Source organism: Ochotona curzoniae, unplaced genomic scaffold (genome assembly GCF_017591425.1).
Source record: "Ochotona curzoniae isolate NIBS_2020 unplaced genomic scaffold, NIBS_Ocur_1.0 scaffold_3890, whole genome shotgun sequence".
Lineage (NCBI taxonomy): Eukaryota > Metazoa > Chordata > Mammalia > Lagomorpha > Ochotonidae > Ochotona > Ochotona curzoniae.
The window spans coordinates 19176776-19198323 of record NW_024467115.1 but is presented as its reverse complement, the minus strand read 5'-3'; the positions used below and the strand labels follow the sequence as shown (position 1 = coordinate 19198323).

Below are 21548 nucleotides of genomic sequence, written 5' to 3'. Positions count from 1 at the left end.
CTGCTGAATGAAAGTCCTAAAAACTGGGTTAAAATCAAATCTGTGTGACATAAAAAATGCTATTTGTGCATACTGTGAGACATGGCTGGGTAGTACAGTGAAGTTAGAGATTTCCGGCAGAAGTGCTTTCCTCTAGATGCCTAAAAGCAGCCGACGAGATAAGGTGCATTGATGAATAACTCAAGTACGAGGTTGATGATGAAGGCATTACTAACCCTTACCCTGCCCCTGGGGATTGTTAAAGCATGACTTTGATCCTGCCTATCCCAAGAGAAAAATTCTTTTACAGCACCTAAGCTCTTTACCACCTGAGAGAAGCTTCTCGAGCTGACCCACATGTTTTGCATCTTACCTGCTAAATGTCTCCTTTGCCCCCCTGCCTCTGTGCCACTCCATCCAAGTTCTGTGCCTTGTGCTTTGCATGTCACGGTGAAACCTTTCCATTAGAGAGCTGGCCTGCCATCTTGTACTTTTCTCTCCACTGCATGTCCCAGACCACACCTCCTCCCCCTCTGAGTCAGCTTCCGCTCCCCTTGGGAGTTGTCCTGTGGATGCGCAAGCTTCCACACAACTCTGCTGACGTCCCCGTGGCAGCCCTTCCCCCCGGAAACCATCCTTCTGCCCTACCCCTGAGCTCCTGTATAGACGGTCTACCTGACAGCATGACCCCTAGAGACCAGGACTGGATCTTTTTGCTTGGGTGTCCCAAACACTGTGGGTAACAGTAAGTGTTGCTACAATTGCAGAGGTCTGCAAAGCTCATTTAGCACACAGGGGAGGGACTGGAGTCAAAAGCCAAAAAAGGACTGTAGAACGCCGGTACAATGACTCAGTGGCCCTCTATGGGCACAGGTTCATGTCCCAGCTGCTCCACATCTCATCCGGTTGCCTGCTTGTAACTTAGCAAAGCAGAAGGGAATGGCCCAAAATACCCACATGAGAGACCTGGAAGAAGTTCCTGGCTTCTGGTTTGTGATCAGCTCAGCTCCAGCCATTATGGTCATGTGAAGAGTAAACCGGTGGACAAAAAAATCTTTGTCTCTTCTTCTCTCCATAAATCTTCCTTTCTAATAAACAAATCTTAAAAAAGAAAAAAAGGGGGCCCAGCGCGGTGGCGCAAGTGGTTAAAGGTCCTCGCCTTGCACGCCCGGGATCCCATATGGGCGCCGGTTCTAATCCCAGCAGCCCCGCTTCCCTTCCAGCTCCCTGCCTGTGGCCCGGGGAAAGCAGTCGAGGACGGCCCAAAGCTTTGGGACCCTGCACCCGTGTGGGAGACCCAGAAGAGGCTCCTGGCTTCGGATCGGCATAGTATCGACCCGTTGCGCTCACTTGGGGAGTGAATCATCGGACGGAAGATCTTCCTCTCTGTCTCTCCTCTCTGTATATCCGCCTTTCCAATGAAAAAATAATAAAAATAAATCTTTTAAAAAAAAAAAGAAAAAAAGGACTGTGGAAATGACAAGATTGGGGATAGCAGAGCAAGGGACAGTGAGTAAGGTTGAGCTGGAAGGTTTTTGCTTTAAGACATTGGACAAAGGAGTCAGTAAAAAATATAGCATTTGGAGACGAGAAAGTCAATCAAGTTGTGGTGCTCATCATGGCACTGCAGATGGAGATGGAGGAGAGGACTTTCCTGTTTTTTAAAATTAGAATTTATTTGTTTAAAGGACAAAGACAGGGCCTGACATGGTAGTCTAGTGGCTAAAGTTCTCACCTTGTACACACTGGGATCCCGTATGTGCACTATTCTAATCCAGGTGGCCCTGCTTCCCATCCAGCTCCCTGCTTGTGGCCTAGGAAGGCAGTCAAGGATGGCCCAAGGCCTTGGGACCCTGCACCTGTGTGGGAGACCCAGAAGAGGCTCCGAGCTCCTGGCTTTGGATTGGCAGTGCTCCAGCCCTTGGGGAGAGAATCAATGCATGGAAGATCTTCCTCTCTCTCCTCCTCTCTATGTATCTGACTTTCCAATAAAAATAAAATAAATCTTAACAACAACAACAGCAAAAAAGACAGACAGACATGTCCCATTTGCTGGTTCACTCCCAAATGCCTCCAACAATCAGAGCAAGACTGAGCCTGATGCTGGGATCCGAGAATTCCATTTAGTGAATCCTCAAAAGAGAGGTTGAAGGGCAGTGACCTCCAGGATCAGAGTTTGTGACCTTGTCTTCTTAGGGAATTGGAGAAGGCACATTTGGAGATGGGGCACACACATGTTGGGGTTATTTATCAGGAAGGTATAATAGAAATCCATCTTCCATCATGTTGCTGCTTCTTTGGCCTTTCAAAAGACTGACTTCATTTCGTGTGCTCCCTTCCCCATGCTTGTACGTTTAATTAGCTGACTTTTCAAAGACAAATGATAATGTGATTAAAGACTTGTTTTTAAAATGTATTTATGTATTAATATTTCATTAGACTCTTTTGAAATTTTTGCCTTTAGGGAAAATTACCTAACCTAGTGGATGGAAGCAGGGATTACATTCCCCATCGGAAAAGGAAACCAAAAACAAAAATACAGGACAACAGAGGGGAAATTACATACTAAAGGAGCTGTTTAATGTCTCCTGTTGGATTTGGTGGCTCCAGACATTTTTATGTAATGCTAACTGTTCTATGCTTTCCTTAGAGCAAAGGAAAAATGAACAGTCATTGTTTTTCCAGAAAAAAAAAGTTACTTTTCTTTTATTAGATGGTAAGCATCACATAAAAGATAGAATAGCAAAGACAGTCCTTTTAAATGATCTCTGTCTGAACAAAGCCCTGTGCATTGTTTAAAACAAAGGGCTTTTTGTTTTGTTTTTGTGTCCCTAGCCAGTCTGCTATTTCAGCAATTCTATTTTAATTCCTGATAAAGTAAGTAACTTGAGTGGCCTCTATGTTTCCTTTTGTGCAGCAGAAAACTGCTACATTGAAGGTGCTGGGCCCGAGGTGTATTATCATTCACTGTGCAACTGGAGTCCCTGGGCTTGGCTTAGAATCTTTACTGGCTATTTGATAGTGAGTAACCTTGGTGATGGCTCCCCTCCACCCAGGAATAGGCTAAACCCAAGGGAAAGGAGAGCACGTCGGTGTGGGCCACTCTGCTGGTGCTTACCAGTACTGGCAAATTTGGGTGCCCCCCTTGATCATGGACCACCGTTTGTATTGTATTCTGTCTCCTCTGTGATTCCCTGACTCCTGATCCCTGTGTCCTCAAACATCCAACGTACTCTTGTAATGAGGGGTCACTGCTCGTAGGCCTACGAGGTCAGCAATCTGCTCATCACTCACTCTCCCCTTCTTCCTTAAAACCTCTCCATTTCAAAGCTGACATTCTGACACCACCTTCTCTGTTTCCTCCCCAAAACTTGTCTGGGAGTTTTCTCTGACAGTGCAGCTTTCGTGTGACATTGATTCTTCCTGGTCAGAAAGCTGTTAGGAGTTACACACAATGTGGTTTGTTGTTGTTGTTGTTAATTGTTTTTTTTTTTTTTGTTTTTTTTAGTTATTATTCTGGTTTGGATCACAGTGTGCTGAAATTCTGAAATTTAATGACCATGAATGGGTTGCCTTGGTTGAGCACCAAGTGCTTCCTCCGTCTACTCTTGTCCCCAATCCTCTTATTTCTTGGCCTGTGTTTGGAATTGTTTGGGAGGGTCCATTTAATGGGAAGACCTTAAATTCTGTATTGATGATGGTCCCAGCCCATAGCCCTGAAATTGTGTTTAAGGTAGATCATACTCCTTTGGCTAGTGAAGGTGGCAAGTATGGCCAAGGATGAGATCCAAGAGTGTTTCAGAATGTCTAGGAAATATGCATTACATTTTAATTCTGTTTTCCCTGAACTTTCTAAAGTGTACTCGCACACCAGGGTAAGCAACAGGGCCAACACTTCTGTCCATCATATAACCATGGTGCCTTTTCACGTGCACTGGGAGGACATACAGGTGATGGTGATCCTTCATGCATTTGATGAACTTACTGAACATCTGCCACACATCCATGAGTCAGATCATGAAGGGCTCGGAAGCCATTAGAAGGGCTTTAGCTTTTACTTTCCGGGCAAGAGAAAGTCGTTGGGAAGATCTGAACTCAGGTGTGACTTAATCTGACTCATCTGTTACATGGATCAGTCTGGCTGTGCGATTCAAGTTCACCCTGAGGTGAATCTGGGTGTGGAAGCAGCAGAGCAGCTCAAGGTGAGCCCAGTAATCAGGTGAGAGGTGCTAACACCTGAACCAGGAAGTCTTTCTTGCAGCCTGAGTTGCAGTGTGACGTTTAAATCAAGGAGCAATCCTCCATGTGTTTTAAGGAAATCTTGACATACCAGGCACTACTTTAACAGCAAAACTGAAGCTTTTCTTCAAATAAAGCAATACTATAGGGCTAAAAGTAGGTATCAGACATGTCAGTCTCCCCTGGGCAGATCGCACCTCAGCAAAATTCTGCTTCATTCTATATCCAGCTAAGTCACTCTCTTGGCCAGTAGCAATCATTGATGACATCGTAAGAGGATCAGGGTAAATTTCTTTTCCCTTTGGGCCTTTCATCACTTCTCATGTGGGATTTTTTTTTTCCCTGTGGGAGATTTTTTTTATTTACATGAAAAGCAGAGTAAAAGAGAAAGGAAGACACACACGCATGTGCACATACACACAGAATCCTCCATCCACTGGTTCACTGGTGCTTAGAACTCCATCTGGGTCTCCTACGTGGGTGGCAGGGACGCAAGCACTTGGGTCACCCTCCCCTGCTTTCCCAGGTTTATTATCAGGAAGCTGGATCAGAATTAGAGCAACTAGAACTTGAATTGGTGCTCAGGTAGGATGCCTGCATCCCAGGTGGTGGCTTAACCCACTACACCACACAAGCCAGCCCCTACATGAAACATTTTGAAATCCCAAATTATCTAAATTCTGCTATTCTTTTCAGGGACCCTATCTGGTACATGCTTTATGTAGGGTAACATGACATGATGCCACTTTGAATAATGTTCCTCCTCATCTGTGGTATCAGTTTGACTCTGAAACAGTTTCCTCAGAGGGTGGCTCTTGGGTCAGCATGGAGAACATACTACAAATGCGAGATAGATCAGACTTGGGTGTGGGCCCTTGACTTTTCGAATGAGCCCCTGGCACGTTCTGAGGCCCCTTATTTTGGAGAATCACTGCTCTTGTGCAGATGGTCGTGTAGATGATGAGCAGCTGATTTGTAGTCATCTTCAAGGCTGGAATCTGAACCTTTGGCTCCTGCACGTGATTATGAGCCAGGATTCCCACACAAAACTTCTCAGTCTCAGTCCCGGCTCTATTGCTGATTCTTTGTTAGCTGGAGGTGACTTGAGATACTGGGTTTTGACACTAGTGCATATTGCTTCTGTTTTTTCCATGTTAACACTGCTTTAACTTTCTGGAAGAATATGCAGAAATGTAGAAAGAAATAACTGGTCAGTGCACCTATTAGGAAGAACAAATTCCTACTTTCAACTTTCTTAATACCTGGTTTTGCTGCCTATTTTTTGATTAGCTCTTCCTTTCTTCACTTGCAGTGAAGCAAATTCTCTGGCACCAGAACATTATGTCTTTACATCTGCCATTAAGAGATGAGATACATATACTTCCAGAACTTTTAGAAGGGCTCAGGCAGAATATTTAAAGCAATACATTTTCTCTTTATCCTTTTATACTGCTTAGTGATGATGGGCTAAGAAGTAGTCTTATCAGCTCACAGAGATAAATTTAGGCCTCCTACTGAATAACAATGTGCTTTTATGCCATTGTAAGTATTCCTGAGCAATTGCTTAGTAACGCTATGCCAAGGAACACAGGGGGAAAGGGATGAATATTAGTTCAATCATAAGCCAAAAGGACATATTTATTGGAATCAATCGTTTTAAATTGTCACATTATTTAGAAAAATATTTATGAAAAGTACTTGTTAAATACAGTGTCTTTAAGATTGTCACAACCCTTCAACTCCCGTGATAATGCTACAGTTGAGTCACTTTAAAAAAAATTGAACATCTTTATTAATTATGTCCTGGTTATTGATTCTTGAAGACAGTTTAGATAAACTGAAGTTAAACAGCTTAGAAAGATTAATGGAGAATCCAAGTGTATTTTTGCAAAGGTCATTGTGCATGAATGGCAGACAGATTTTTAAATATGGGATGATTTTAGATTTTTTCCCCCACTATTGCCAAGCCCAATTAATTAAGGAAGGGGCACTAAATTCTTTTGTCTTTAAATGCATTTAAATTTGATTTTCCTTAAGACAATAACATTTATAACAGAGTAATATCTAAATGTAGCCTTTTTTTTTTTTCCCATCAGCTTACTCAGAGGCTTAAACTAGATTCTTTGGCTACATGCCCAATACTGTTCGGCTGAAATTGATTTTCTTCTGCACATAAATATTTGTAGTCTTGTGTATTATCAGTCTTCCTGGACCGAGGCAAAGCCATATATATATATATATATAATAGAGCTGTCCTTTTGCCCTGTTGTTAATAATCTGATGGATAAATAACTGGGATAGAAGTTTGGAAACCCAAAGCCACCAGAAACTTTACACCTGTGTTTCATAATCCATAAGACAGATATAAGAGCTGCTTTATCTCAGTTCCTGCAGAATTATTTTAAACATAAATCAAATACTGATGGCAAAGGGCTTTACATTTCAGCAAGTGTCAGTATTATAGGCCTTAAAAATCAGTGATCTGAAAAAAAAAAGGATTTTTAGACTTGGGTTCTTTTCAGAAACAGCAAATCATGACCGTTTTTTTTTTTTTTCCCGTAATGAACTTTGGAGCTGGGAACCTTCCCAGTGTTCATTGACCTTGAGTTATAGTGGGAGGATTAGGAAAGATTTAATATTGCTAAAAATAAACCATGTTCCCATTTTAAAATATGGCATGTCTAGAATATTCTGCTGCTACAAAATAGTGAACTAATGCTTTTGACCTGATATTTCAAAACTTTCCTAGGAAAACTTTCCTCATGTATGCTAATACTCAAATGACCAGACAAATGACAGTATAGCCCACTTAATGTGTCCTTGTGGCTTTTAATGTAGCAATCTTGCTTCAACTATGTCTTTCATCATTCCTTTGTTCTTGTTCACACAGATTATAACAAATTAGCAGATACTGTGTGGGTTTTTTTTTAAACCACCCATTTTAAAAAAAATTTTTATTTGAAAGGCAGAATTACAGAGAAAGAGGAGGAGAGACAGTGAGAAAGATCTTCCACCCAATGGTTCACTTCTAAAATGACCTTACTGACCTGGGACTGGGCCAAACTGGAGTCAGGAACCAGGAGCTTCTTCTGGGTCTCCCATGTGGGTGCAGGGACCCAAGCACTGGAGCCCCTGTCTGCTGCTTTTCCAAGTCACAGGCAGGGAGCCGGATGGGAAGTGGGACAGCTGGGACTCAAACTGGTGCCCATGTGGGGAGCCAGCTTTGCTGACAGTGGCTTAACCCACAGGGCCAGCTCTGAAACAAATTTTTAAAAAGCAAAAATTTTAGGTCAGCTTCAAAATTGGGGTAGAATTTTTTTAATACTTTAAGATTTATTTATTTATTTGAAAGGTAGAGTTAGAAAGAGAAGGATACACGCACACATACATACACACAAATGAAACTCATTCATCCACTGGTTCATTCTTTAAATGGTGCAGTAACCAAGGCTGAGCCAAGCCAAAGCCCAGAGCCAAGAGATTCTTCCGAGCCTCCCAGATTAAAAAAAATATGAGAATTTATAAAAAATAATTTTCAGAGGAAGGATTCAAAGAGTTGTCTTTAACACTGTAAAATAATACTGTCTCTACTAATATCAAAAAGTTCATGGAAAATGCATACTAATGAAAAGATTTTTGAATATTTAGTTTGTTTGAGAGTCCATGTTACAGAGAGATGGGGAATGGAAGACAGAGAGATCATCCATTTGCTGGTTTTCTCCCCCATGGCTGGAAATTTCTAGGTTTAGTGTCACCTCCTTGAGAGTCACTAGAACTATTCTGGAATTTTCTTTTTCTTTCCTCCTGATGCATGAGTAGGCTAGCAGTCTCCTTTGAAGATAGGTTTAGCTGTGGCTTGTTTTGTCCAATGAAACTGGACCAGCCATAAGCCTTGTAACTTCTGGGTGAAAGTTCTAAGAGCCAGTGTAAGATGTAGCCAGTTCTTATACTGCTTTGAGATCTTACAACGTAAGTTGCAGGTGGGACTTTGATCCACCTGGTCCCCATGAGACAGCTAGGAGTAAAGCTCCTGACACCTCTGAATGGACAAGGGGAGTGCACAAAGGAAACTTCTAGTCCTATTAGATACTGATATTTTGAAACTGCTGTAACTGCTGCATAATTGTTCATTGTCATTTTGTAAATTGAGGAATCATTTACAAAATGGGCAATTTGACAAGGATCTCCAGTAGAGCAAATTGAAAAGCATTCTTTAAAGCTTCTTTAGTAGAGTGTCTTGGTTACATGCCTAAAATATTAAAAATTGGATATCAAAACAATAGCTTAATGCTATTGGAGACCAAAGCAGTCTGAAATTCATTAGGTGGTCAGGTAACCTTGTTCTGTGACATAAGTTTTTTTCTTCCATATTTAAACTCTAGTCTACCAAAAAAAAAGAAAAAAATGGTTTGTTCATGGTCCTGTGTCCAGGAAAATGGTTTGACATGAAAAGAAACAGGAAGAAATTTATGCTTGAGAAACCGTAGGACACAGTGAACATTGATACCTTTATCCAAGCACACAACACCAGAGAACAATAGCACAGTTTTACCTTAAATTTCTGTAGTAAGAAGAGTGTGTATTCAAGACAGATCTGTGAGATCTGTGTCTCCTTTCTAGCGTATAATTTCTGGCATCTGCCCGAAAGTGGCTCTTGCATGGATGTGGAGTTGGAATGGCTTGCCCTGACCTAGGTCTCGCTCCATGGGGGATTAAGTCTACTTCTAATGAAGGCCACGATTTTGGAAACAGAGATCTCTTACAACTTAAATTTCCCCAGAGTTGCAATAATTACAGTGGAACTTGATGAGTTTCGTAGATGTCGACAATTTAAATAGTATAGTAATTTTATCTCTGCCATGAAATTCAGGGTCGTATTTTGTTTGGTTTTGGAACGTTTCTGTGACTTCAGAATCATAGAAGAAACAAGACATTGTCTTTTAAACTGAATTTAAAAACTGACCTACATTGTAATGTATAGTACTAGTAATTGCCAGTTCTTCAGACTTTGGAAAACAATTTTAGCAATATTTTTGTGTTTTGATATTTGACATGTATCATGTCATATGGGCTGTTTTTAATATTAGGATTTAATATTAGAAATTTGGGATTAATAGATTTTAGAAGTGGTGTGGCCTAGCCCTCTCTCATTTTCTGGTAGAGTAATTCTCTTCTTCAGTGATAGTCTTGCCTGGCTGGTGTCTAACAGACTTTTCATTGGAATATTGCTGTAGCATGAATATTTTAAATTTTAAACTGATAAGATTTTTAAGCAGAGCAAAAAAGTGATTTTCTTTTTAATAATAAGGACTTTATTTCAAAGGGACTTGGTGTCCATCTTGGGTGTGTCTTTCTCTTTTCTCTCTCTCTCTCTTATATATCTGTCAAGTGTTTGAAAACCCTGGATTATACTAGTGGCCACAAGAACTGGCAGTTTATATTAGTTTCTTAGAAAACGTCAGTTTTGTTGAGATAGGTTTGTTTCCAGAAACACAGGAAAGTTCACTTAGCCATGCAAATGGACAAATGAATCCTTTTATCACATTAAAACTTGGTGTGTAAGTTGTTGACCTTGACTGTTAACTTTCTAGCCTAGCTTTAAGTGTCCTTTAAGGGAAATCAGGACTCAAGTTTACAGAATGTCAGAAGACTGCAGTGAGCCCCGTTTGAAAACCACTCATCCAAACTACCCTGATTGTACTGATTGTTTATCTTGGAGAAGTTGTTAAATGAATAAAAAAAAGAAAATATTCTTCATTATAAATGATAGTGAGAGTGCAGCCTCACTGAACATCTGCTGTTAAAAATTTCAATAGCTTTTCTAAAATTTCCAGTTAAATCAATGTTATGCTAATTATGTAACACATGACTATTTCAAGTAGTACTACTTACCTGTAATATGATGATATGTGCATGTTTTTGTTAGCCTGCTATTTTTTTTTTATTTTTTGAAGAATTTTTTTATTTGCTTCAACAGCAGAGTTACATATATAGAGAAGACAGAAAATTCCAACTGCTAGTCACTTCCCAAATGGTTGTAATGGCCAAGATTGGACCAGGCCCAAGCTGAAAAGCTAAACCTGCACATGGGTCTCCTATGTGGGCGCAGAGGCCCAAACACTTGCCATTTTTCACTATCTTCCCAGGTGTATGACAAGGAGCTGGATTGGAAGGAAGTATAGCAACCAGGACTCCAGCCAGTGCCCTTAAGGGGTGCAGGCATCCCAGGCGGTTACTCAACTCATTAGACTACAACATGGGACCCAAACCTGGAAACCTAATAAGGCACTGTGACTATTTCATGGGACTTTGTGAAATCTCATTTCCGTATTTCCAAACCAGAAACTTTCTCCACTCCCACTGTGAGAGAAAGGATTTTTTTGTTAATTCCTTGATTTATTTTAAATTAAGCTCATGTTTTTGTCCCTCTCACCTGTCTCTGACAAGGAGCCTTGACCTTCCCATTGGGCTGCCCTTGTTAAGTTCTGAGCCTTCAGGCTTGTGCTGCTGGAGAGCTATGCCAGGAGCCCACTTTTTAAAGCCGGACACACTTTGTACCCCTTTAGAAAAATTTAAAGGACCCCTGTGGTTCTTTCAGGAGACACATGTTCCCTTAATATGCTGATCTAAAAACCAGGAAAGCTCCTGATGCTGGTGGAGAATATCATTAGCCAGGGTCCCTGCTGAAGCGCTGTCTCCTGGGCAGTGACCCGGCCATTGTGCCCACCCCATCTCCCATCACCTCCTTTAAGACTGGCAGATGTCTCAGACTGGCAACCAGCTTCATGTTCAATTCTACGCCGTGGTCACAGGCTGTTTGACATTACAGTTAAACAGAGAACTAACAATATGAGAGTACTAAAATCTGTATTCTCCTGGGGCACTCTTCCATCTGGTAAACCAGGAAGCAAGCTCAAGGCAAGAGCCATTTCATGTGGGAGTACCTTAACTGTTTGGTGTCAAAAAATGGTAGCATAGCCATTAGGCCTTGGATGGAAGTTCTCAATCCACTGCATACTTACACAACATTATGAAGCAATTGATTTAATTGCTCTAAACTTCAGTTTCCTCTGAGTGCAGTCAATGATATTATCTGCCATCTCTGGTTGCCCTGGGCTCGGAGGAGAATCCGTTGGAAGTTGTGTTTATAGGGGCTCCAGTGTGTGTCAGGGGCTTTCATCAGGCTGGGTGGGTATTATCATGATTTTCATCGGGGCTGTTGTGAAATCTTGCTTTGCCTAGGAAGGGGGTAGTATAGAGGAGCCAGCACATTGTGGTTTTAATGCACTTCCTCCCCTTCCTCACCTGTGCCACTGCAGAATGTGATAAACTGAGGCGCGATGGGTACCGAAGCTCTCAGTACTACTCTCAGGGACCCACCTTTGCGGCCAGCTCCAGCCCGCTCAGCGACGATGACCAGGATGGCGATGCTGACACCGATCACAAGGTATGCCTCCACGCTCCTCGGGCCGTCCTGACGAAATTGGAGTAGTCTGCATGGCAGCTCACAGGATTGTCCCACGTTGCTTTTCTGGGGTATGACAAATATTCCAGATGACATAAGATGTGAAAGGGAGCTGAGTAAAAAGGGTGCTTAAGGAACTCCCAGTGCTATCTTTGCAACTTTTCTGTAAGTATTAAATTGTCCTAATGGGACAATAAAGGGGCACTGAACTGCATATTAGAGTATTTGTGCATTTTGATTAGTCTCTTTGATCTAGGAAGAATAAAGATCTTATTTCTGTTGTTTCAAGAAAACTTGTGTATGGGAAATACAGAAAAAGAGAGAGATCTTTCATCTGCTGCTTCGCTCCCCTAGATGGCTGTGAGGTTAGGTGCTGAACTAGGCCTAGCCAAAGCCTGGAGCCTGGATTCCCAGCCGGGTCGCCCACGTGAGTGGCAGAGTCCCAAGCACCCGGGCTGTCTGCTTCCATTTTTCCAGGTCCATTAGTAGGAACTGGATCAGCAGGGGTGCAGCTGGGATTCCAACGATTGTGCATTTGGGGAAGCAGACATTGCAAGTGGCTTAACCCTAAGCACCACGAAGTGGGCTCTGCTTGTTTTGCATTTAACTAAGATCCCCAGAGAGCCCTGAATGTAAGAACAAACATTCTGGCGGTCAGTGTTTCTAATAAGGCTCAGCTTGTACTCTGTGCCGAAACCCACCTGCTGGACCCTTTTTTCTCATAATGTCTCCGGGATAAGCCTGACCTACTGAAGGGAAGTGTATTTTCATCATACCAAATGCAAATGAAAGACTGAAAATATATGGAGGATTTGATTTACGTAGCCTTATTTTCATTTTATTAACCAATGTATACTGACACTGGACTTAATGAAGCTTCGAAAGAGTTTTGTTTCAAGATTTTTTTTTTTAGATTTATTTACTTTTGTTGAAAAGTCAAGATTTACAGAGAGAGGAGAGACAAAGATTTTCTGTCCACTGGTTCACTCCCCAAGTGGCTGCAGCAGCCAGAGTTGAGCCTATCTGAAGCCAGGAGCCACTTCTGGGTCTCCCATGCAGGTACAGGGTCCCAAAACTTTGAGCCATCCTCTCCTGCTTCCCCAGGCCATGGGCAGGAAGCAGAATGGGAGATGGAACAACAGGAACACAAACTGGCTCCCCTGTGGGATCATGGCGGTTACAAGATGAGGACTTCAACCACTAGGTTACTGCTCTGGACCCCAAAATAATCTTTTAAATTTATTTAAAAAAAAAAAAACTTTCAGTGCCCTGGTGCTTCCTCTGCACCAGCCGGGTGGTTATTGCTGTGCTGCGGGCTGCCTGAGTGCCACTTGTGGAGCGGCATTTACTGTTGGACCTCAGTGGACTGTGTCCCAGCTGCCAGTCCCCTGCCTCGCATCCGTATTTGCAGCACCCCAGGGCACCACAGCACTGTGGCAGGTGGCAAGGGATAATGTAGCCGAAGTATGCTGGGATTCCCTCTGCAGGATGTGGGAGTGGTGGGTCCAGCTGGACCTGCTGCCCATGCCCCTGCTGGCCACATACTTGCACATCTCACCCCCTTAGCAGTCCCCTTTTCTCCACTCATGGAAGTCATCTGGTGAGGTTTGTGGTTTTTTTTTTTTTAAACCTACAAAGGGCTGCAAACCTTCTGCCAAGACTCTGGCTTGGTGGGAAATCTGCAGATGTGCTTTTGCATGGCTTCCCAACATCCAGCTAAGCCTGGTGTAAGATTTGGGAGAGTCTGACTCTGAGGTTTCATCAACTTCCCAGGCTTTGGCATAGTGACAAACTGAGCTCCCATCATTATTCTGTATTTGAGCAAGCCAGCCTCGTAGCGGCACTTTTGCAGCACTGGGCTGCAGAGCCGTCGGATCAGCTTGCTGCCTCGTGACTGTGGCGGTATCGTGTCACAGGAGCTGTCCTACAGGCACACCTGAACCCATCCAGTCGGCTTCCCATGAAGAGTCTGTCAAATGGAGGTGTATTTCTGCAGACGCGCTGTCCTCTCCTGCTCCAAAAGCGTCTCTTACAGCGCATCAACCAGAAGAAGAAGTTCAGAAGACGTTTGTTTCTGTCTCTGATCCCATTCACTCCACCTGCAGGTCACTGGCTCCTATAAATCCCTATCTGGAGTTTTTGGAGCTGTACAGGAAAACGCTGCCGAGATCTGCAGCACTGATTCTGGGCGACCGCATTAGCCACCGTCCGGAGCTAGGGAATTCCACGGGCTTCTTGAATGCATATGTGGGCTTCGTCAACTCCTTCTTCTGACCTGGAAAGAGTAGCTTCCTTTTATTATCTTCCCTATTCCCTTCTCTGTTGTGTGTTCCACTTAGAAAGAAATGCCCCAGAGAGGTCCTGGCACACCCTATTCCTTCACAAAAATCCACCTCACTCACACTGCTGAACACAAGTGCAGGAAAAGCTAGCAGAGGCTCTAAACTGGTACAGTAGTCCACACGGTGTCTGCCACGTCATGTGTCGTTAGGATGTTCTGATGAATGCTACTAACTGAGGCAGAAAGGCAGACATTCTTTTGTATGAAAAACTTGTCAATACTTCTGTGGACTCTTCTGAACTATTTGGAAGTGCCGTTTCCTAGCCCAGTCTTAGTTTGACAACTACAAAGAGAAGAATAATGAGGGGGCCGGGTTGGGCCTTTAAAGGCACATTCTTTTCCTTTTTTTTTTTTTTTAACAAGTTCTCGAAGTGGCAGTTTCAACAGAAACTTAGATTTCATTTTTTAAGCTACTTAAAGACATTTACATTTTGTTAGAAAAAGTACTGACTTAAATCGTCCGGTATTTTAGGTATGGCTCAAGATTGATTCACCTATACATATTCCATTTATTTTAAAAGATTAACTAGCAGACCTTTACTCTGCCAGAGCAATGAACCTTATTAAACATGTTAAATGTTTGAATATCCGAGCTGTTTACTGAGTTTCCTAATGTCACAGTACATTAAGGACCACGTGCGTCTGTGGCAGAGGCCTACTGTTACTGGTTGGGAAGACCAGTGCTGACAGCGAAGCCTGTCAGTCATTCCTCAGTGCTCGGGAGCGTGTCCCTCCTGAGCTGCAGGGGAGGGGTTTGTGTATAGTCCAAGCAGCCTTGTGGACCCACCTGGAATCCTTTGAGGATTGCTGAACTTCCCACTGGCTGACCCAGAGTGCTATTCTTACACAGCTCAGGAAAGTTCTAGAAGCTTTAAGAAAAGTTCTGAACGAGCAATGAGTAAATGGTGCTGAATACTTTACAGGTCGCAGTTTCATTGCCTTAGTCAAAGCAGGATGTTGAAGTGATCATTTTAAATTCATTTTTATTAGTATAACAACTTTGAAACTGGAATAATTGTTTATTTTCTATTAATAATTGAATTATGATCCAAAAAAATTTTCAGTGGAATTTAGCTCTATACTTAAATGACTGATTGGTTGGGGACATTGTTCAAAATATAACTTAAATACACCAAGCAGAATAATGATTTTCAAAATTCAGAAATTGTTGTCTTAATTCGTCTTTGGGTTAACATTGGACCTAGATTATTAATACCTCTAGAGTTGTACATTTAGTTAATATTCTTTTGAACAAATCGTAATTGTTTATTTTTATGAGGTACATTGTGGAGTTTTGATAGGTGCATACAATGTGAAATGTTTCATTCAAGCTCATTATCATATCCATCCCCATATCTTAATTGTTAGATATTGAAAATTTGTTCCTTATTTAGAAATAGAATGCATTATTCTCAACTATCATCTCTCTGCTAGGCAATAACTCTCAAAACTTATTCTTTCTTGCTTTTCTGAAAGTTTGCAACTTATAGTCAGCTTCTCCCTAAAGTCCTCCCTTGTCACCATTTTTTTAATGGTATTGTCACATATTTTGTTAGTTGTTTTGTGGGGGACTCTACAGAATATAGAAAGATGATCTCTTAGCATAAAGGGGAAGCAAGCAGCCTTTCCAAAATTTATATGACAACATCCTAAGGTCTTCAGATAAGCAGTACAGGGTTTCTAAATTCTCCCCGAGCTGTTTCTGATCTGTGACACTCAGGTCTGAGGAAGGTGATGCTCCTAGGGCCGGATTTCCGCTCCTGTGTCATGATTCTGCACCTCTGGGAAGCCTTTCCCCCAACATGTGTCTACCGAGTGGGGCCCAACGGGACTCGTGTCATGTTGAGAAGGAGGTATGGAGAGAAATTCTGTAAATGTCATCCTTGCAGACAGTGTGTGGTTTGGTAGCACTGGGGCCTCATGGGGGCTCTGGAACCTTGGACAGAGTTGCTGGTGGTGGTCGGCCTCCTGGTGGTCATACAGTAGAGGTTGTGTAGGGGAGCCTGCAAGGCACAGGTGGGAGGAGAGCTGCCCCTGGGCTCGCCCCAGCCCCTTAGCCGACTCAGGGCCCCCCATCGTATCTGCGCTCCTTGCTGTGCTCTGTGTGGGCTCGTAGGAAAGCACGCAGCTGCTTCAAGTCTTAACCTCCTTTGCTGCGGTACTCTTCTGTTTCTTGAGGAATTCACACTCATGCTTGTGTCTACTTCAATATATTTTGAAGTCCTTGGACTTCCTTGTTAGTGATGCTCAAGGGGAGAATTATTTATTCTTAAATACACAGAGCCAAGTTGAAGTGTACTGCAAGAATCCAAATCATTAGGTCTACATGTTTTCTCAAGGCAGTTTCTGTTAAGTAATTTGCTCCAGAATAAAATTGTCAAGTTATTGTGCTATCAAATGGAGAAATTAAGTTGATGAGAGATTATATGCTAATTAAATCTCAGTAACAAAGTGTAGGAGCATGTTATTGCCCTCCTTACAGCTCCTGGCTCCCTACGCCCACCCTTCTGTGTTGGACCGCATTCATGTTGCATTAACTTCTATAATTTCTTGAGCCCATGGGAGTATTCTAAAACCCACTTCCGTCACGCCATTATATATCCAATTGGCGATCTTAGAACACATGCTTCATCTTTTTGCTCATCATAATAATCAGATCAATTAGTGTTTTCTGCTGGGGAATATGATATTTTTCTCTCTCATTATGTGAACTGAACAAGGCTCACTGTTACCCTCAATGACATTGGCCTGGAAATGAAAGCTTAAGCCATGTGTTTCCCACTATGGCCCACAAGTCCCTATCCCGAACCACATGCAGACATCTTCACGTTAAAGATGGCTTTCATTGCTGCAGGTCCCTCCCTTGTTGAGAGTCCATAATTGGCTTCATGGTAAACCCTTTCCCTCAGTCTTAAGCTGTTGGCAATCCCAGACCTTTCCCATTTGTCTCCAGGCCACAGGAATGCAGTGAGTGAGATGCTCACACTGTGCACGCATTCGTGGTAACTGGGACCTCCGTGTGTCCTTCACTCCTCTACCATGTATTTCCTCAAAGAACTCCTTTAGGCCCAGAGTTACGCTTCATTCATCAGTTACGTATGTATGGAGCCTCTCCTTTTAGTCGAGGACTTGTCTAGGTGTGAGAGATGAACCAAACTGCCCTTAGGGGGCTTTGATGTCATGGAGAGACACTTGAGAGTATATAAGGAATGTTTTTTGGTAGATTTATTTTATGTGGGTTCAGTGGCTATATTCTCATATTGCACATGCTTGGATTCCATATGGGCACTAGTTCATATCCTGGTGGCTCCACTTCCCTTCCAGCTCCCTGCCTGTGGCCTGGGAAAGCAGTGGAGGATGGCCCAACGCCTTGGGACCTTGTATCTGTATGGGCAACCTGAAAGAAGCTCCTGGCTCCTGGCTGCACCAGTGCTGCCCATTGCTGCCACTTGAGGAATGAACAAATGGATGGAAGTTCTTTCTCTCTCTTTCTCCTCTTTGTAAATCTGATATGCCTTTCCAAAAAAAAATTATTTTTAAAGATTTATTTTATATATGTATGTCTGTATATCAGTAGATGCAAGCTTCCATCTGCTGGTTCATTCCCCTGTTGGCTGTAATTGTCAAGCCCTGCGGTGGGCTGAAGCCAAGAGTCAAGAGCTTCATTTGGGTTTCCCATATAGGTGATGGGACCTTAACACTTGGGCTATTATTCATAGCTTTTCCCAGGCCAAGAGCAGGGAGCTAGGTGAGAAATAGAGTTGTCAGGACACAAACCAGCACCCACACTACCAGCCCCAAGTAGGCAAGTAATTTTGGTGTGATTGAAAGTGGCCTGGCCAGCTGTGGGATAAAAGAGATGAGGTAGAAGACTAGATACAGTTTTTAAATGGCAGGACAAGCTTGACTAAGCAAAGGGGTGAATGGGATTAAGAATGAGCAATGTGGATATCATGAGAAGAACATTCTAAGAAGCCTAAGCAGCAAGAGCAAAAAATGTTTCTTGTGCTTTTGGGGCTGGTGCCATGGCTCAACAGGCTAATCCTCTACCTTGAAGCACAGACATAACATAGGGGCATTGGTTCATGTCCCAGATGCTTGACTTCTGATTGAGTTCCCTGCTTTGGCCTGGAAAAGTAGCAGAGGTTGGCCTGAGTGCTTGGGACCCTGCCCACCCATGTGAGAGACCTGATAGAGGTTCCTGTCTTGTGGCTCAGCTCTGGTTATTGCAGGCATTTGGGGAGTGAGACAGCAACTGGAAGATCTTTCTCTGTGCCTTTCCTTCTCTCTGTACATCTTCCTTTCTAATAAAAGTAAATATATATATATTTTAAGTTCCTTAAGGTTTTATGCTATCGGGACCAATATTCTGGTGTAATGGGTAAAACTGGTTCAAGTCCCGGCTGCTCTGATTCTGATTCAGCTGCCTGCTAACCTGCCTGGTAAAGCAGCATGAAATGACCTAAATGCTTGTGTCCCTACGACCCATGTGGGATAGAGTTCTAGGTTCCTGGCTTTGGTCTGGTCCAGCCCTGGCTGTTGAAATTATTTTAAGATTAAATTGATGGATAGAAGATCTCTCTTTTGTCTCCCTCCCTGTTACTCTACCTTTCAAATAATTAAACCTTGATAGATAAATAAAATTGTTCAATAAAACCAATTAATGAATATAAATAAATTAAATTAAATGCATAAAAATGTAAAAGGATGTAAAGGGACTAGTGTTATGGCATAATGGGTTAAGCTGTCTCCTGTAATGCTGATATACCATATGGGTACCAGTTCTAGTCCTGGCTATTCCACTTTGCATCCAGCTGCTTCCTGTAGTGCCAGCATCCCATATAGACATGGGCTCAAATCTGAGGTGCTCCTCTTTCCATCCATGCTCCTAGTAATGTGATTGGGAAAGCAGTAGCAGGTGGCCATGTACTTGGGGCCCTGCCATTTGCATGGGTGATCCAGATGAAGTTCCTCTTGGCTTTAGTGTGGTCCAGTCTTGGCCATTGTGGCCACCTGGGGTGAGTGAACCAGCAGATGGAAGATTGATCTCCCTCTCTAACTCTTTGTCTCTCTGCCTCTCCCATGTTTGCCTCTCTCTATGAATCTCTTAAAAGGATGTTACTAAAATGCACTCTGTGAGAAATGTCCTTAGAATTGACTTCAAGATGAAGTATAAGAGTACTGCAAGTCAGTGTTCTGGGGAAAAGCTTTCCAGCAAGAAGGGAAAGTCAGTGTAGAGGCCTGGAGCCATAATGGGGTTAACCATGCAGAACACCAGAGGACAGAACAGGCAGACAGTGAGCAAGAAAGGGAAGGGAAGTAATACTAGCTTGAGGAAGATAAACTTTGGCCAGGTCACCCAGGACATAGTTGGCCGTAGTAAGGGGTTGGGTTTGCTGCTCTTGGATGGAGCAGGGAAGTAATACAATCTAATCTGCTCTACTCTTCTAATGCACTGTGTCTGGCTACCATGTGATGATTTGGCTATAGAATGTTGAGGATAAAGGCAAAGAGACAAGACAGTAGGTGAGTGCACTAGACCTGACAAGAGGTCACCCATGGCAACCAGTGTAAGTGACAGGAATTGTAGATTTATTTTGAAAGTGGATCCATGGTATTTGCCGAAGCTAAGCTCCATCTACTATTTTTTCCATATTAGCTCCTCTAGACTGTTATTGCAAAAAAGTTTTGACTTCCCTCTGAGAAATTCTATTCAACAATGGACCCTACACTCCTTATGTCCTTCCTCACTTGTCCTCCATCTTCTATTGCAAATCTCATCGTTATATTCACTTTTCTTCAAACACATTGGGGTCTCTTGCCTCCTGCCACTTCTCAACCCTGGTTTGATCCAACTGTCCATGTGCTCTATACCATAGCTCGAGTAGCTAACCAAGACTAGAGGGAAACCCCAGGTTGTGTTCGCCAGTCTCATTATAAATGTATGACCTCAGGCCTGAGAGGCTGTCCAGTGCCCACTCATCCGCTCATTTTTTTCCATTCTCCCAAGTCACATCTAACACCTTCATGGCCTATTCAAGAACACTGCTTTCCTGCTGCATCCTCAGTTGTAGTCCTTGATATCGGCTTTTGCCAGAAAACCAAATGCAATGAGAAGTTGGCTCTTCATCTGTTCCCGTATGCCTTCACCCTTCACTGCCACTGCACTGGATGAACAGTGCTTACCACTTTTGTGCCTCATTATCCCAAGAACCTCTACATAGTAGGCATGTGATATCCCAATGAAATAAGCCAAGATTTCAAGGTTATTATATTTGCGACTTATCTTCTTGCCACATGCCACCTGCCTTCAGCTTAACTATCCCTCTTGATGGCATCATGACCATCATTCCACAGACATGCTGGATTTTCTTTCATCTTCCAGAACTCCTCCTTTGACCTTGCATCCTTCTCCAGTTCCTACCACAACTTTGAGCTCTTTATTACCGTAGCATTTCTCAATCAAAACAACAACAAAAGTCTGGACTTGCCGTCTTTACCACCTTTTCTCACAGCCTCTTTTGGAGCCCCTCAACACAATCGCTTATCCCTGGCATGCTACTGCAACTTCTCTTCTCAAGTCTACAGTTACAGCCCATTGCCATTTCATCGCATTCCCAGCCTCATTATATTCAACCTCTTAGACCATTGGGCATCACTTTTTACTTTCTTTGTGTGACTGTCATGACAACATGCTCTTCTGATTTTCCTCCTTCTCACCAGCTGTTGACACAATCATTGGCTAGGTGTTGGTCTTCTGAATATCTAAATGTTGGTATCATTCGTTGAAGTTCCACTCCTTTACCAGACTCACTTGGGTCATTTCACAGCTTTACACTCAGTACGTTGAAGTTTTCTAAATTAATATCTCTAATTGAGAATTATGTGTTTACCTTCTTGTGGACCATCTCCACTTAAATGTGTTACAGGCATCCCAAGCTTATCCAAACCCATTTTTGTAATTCTCACATCTTTCTTCCAATAGAGAGAAATCCTCTCTTGTTTCAAAGTTTTCGCTACCTCAGAAAGTCCAACTCCCACTTACCTGTTGCTTAACTCAGAAACATGGAGTACATTCTAAATTGTTTTCTTTTTCCCTCACTCATTCAGCAAATTTTGTAAGATGCCCAATTTTTGACCCACCTCCAAAAACTTCAGTTCAGACGTCCTGTCATGATCAGGTTAGGGTGTATGTCAGTGAGAGCAGGGAACTAGCATAGGTGCCAGGTGGTACAGCTCTGTGGATATTGACTTGGTGCCCAGTAGGGCACAGGACACGCAGTGCCAAGCCCAGGGGTTGGTTTATTACATAGATAAGGAAAGTAGGAACATATTTCTGAAAGCAGAGAATTTCAACATAGAAATTACATATGTTATCATTTGTTAGAAGATACATAGATCATTTTGAAAAGAATTTTCTAATGCATATAATGTGACAAACAGAACTTTATGTTTGGCCTGGTAGGTAAAATATGCATAATATTCATCACAGTATCTGGGTTTGGTCCCTGGTTTTAGTTCCTG

General features: G+C 42.7%; 1 protein-coding gene and 1 pseudogene across 2 annotated transcripts in view; both read left to right on the top strand.

The window, feature by feature from the left end:
• Positions 1–21548, top strand: part of NHSL1 (NHS like 1) — a 142089-nt gene that overhangs the window by 85300 nt on the left and 35241 nt on the right. For both annotated transcript variants that reach the window (XM_040965320.1, XM_040965321.1), the window contains exon 3: positions 11538–11665. In XM_040965320.1, coding sequence (XP_040821254.1) covers positions 11538–11665 — 128 coding nt within the window. The remainder of the gene's footprint in view (positions 1–11537; positions 11666–21548) is intronic.
• Positions 13172–13957, top strand: LOC121146234 (annotated as a pseudogene).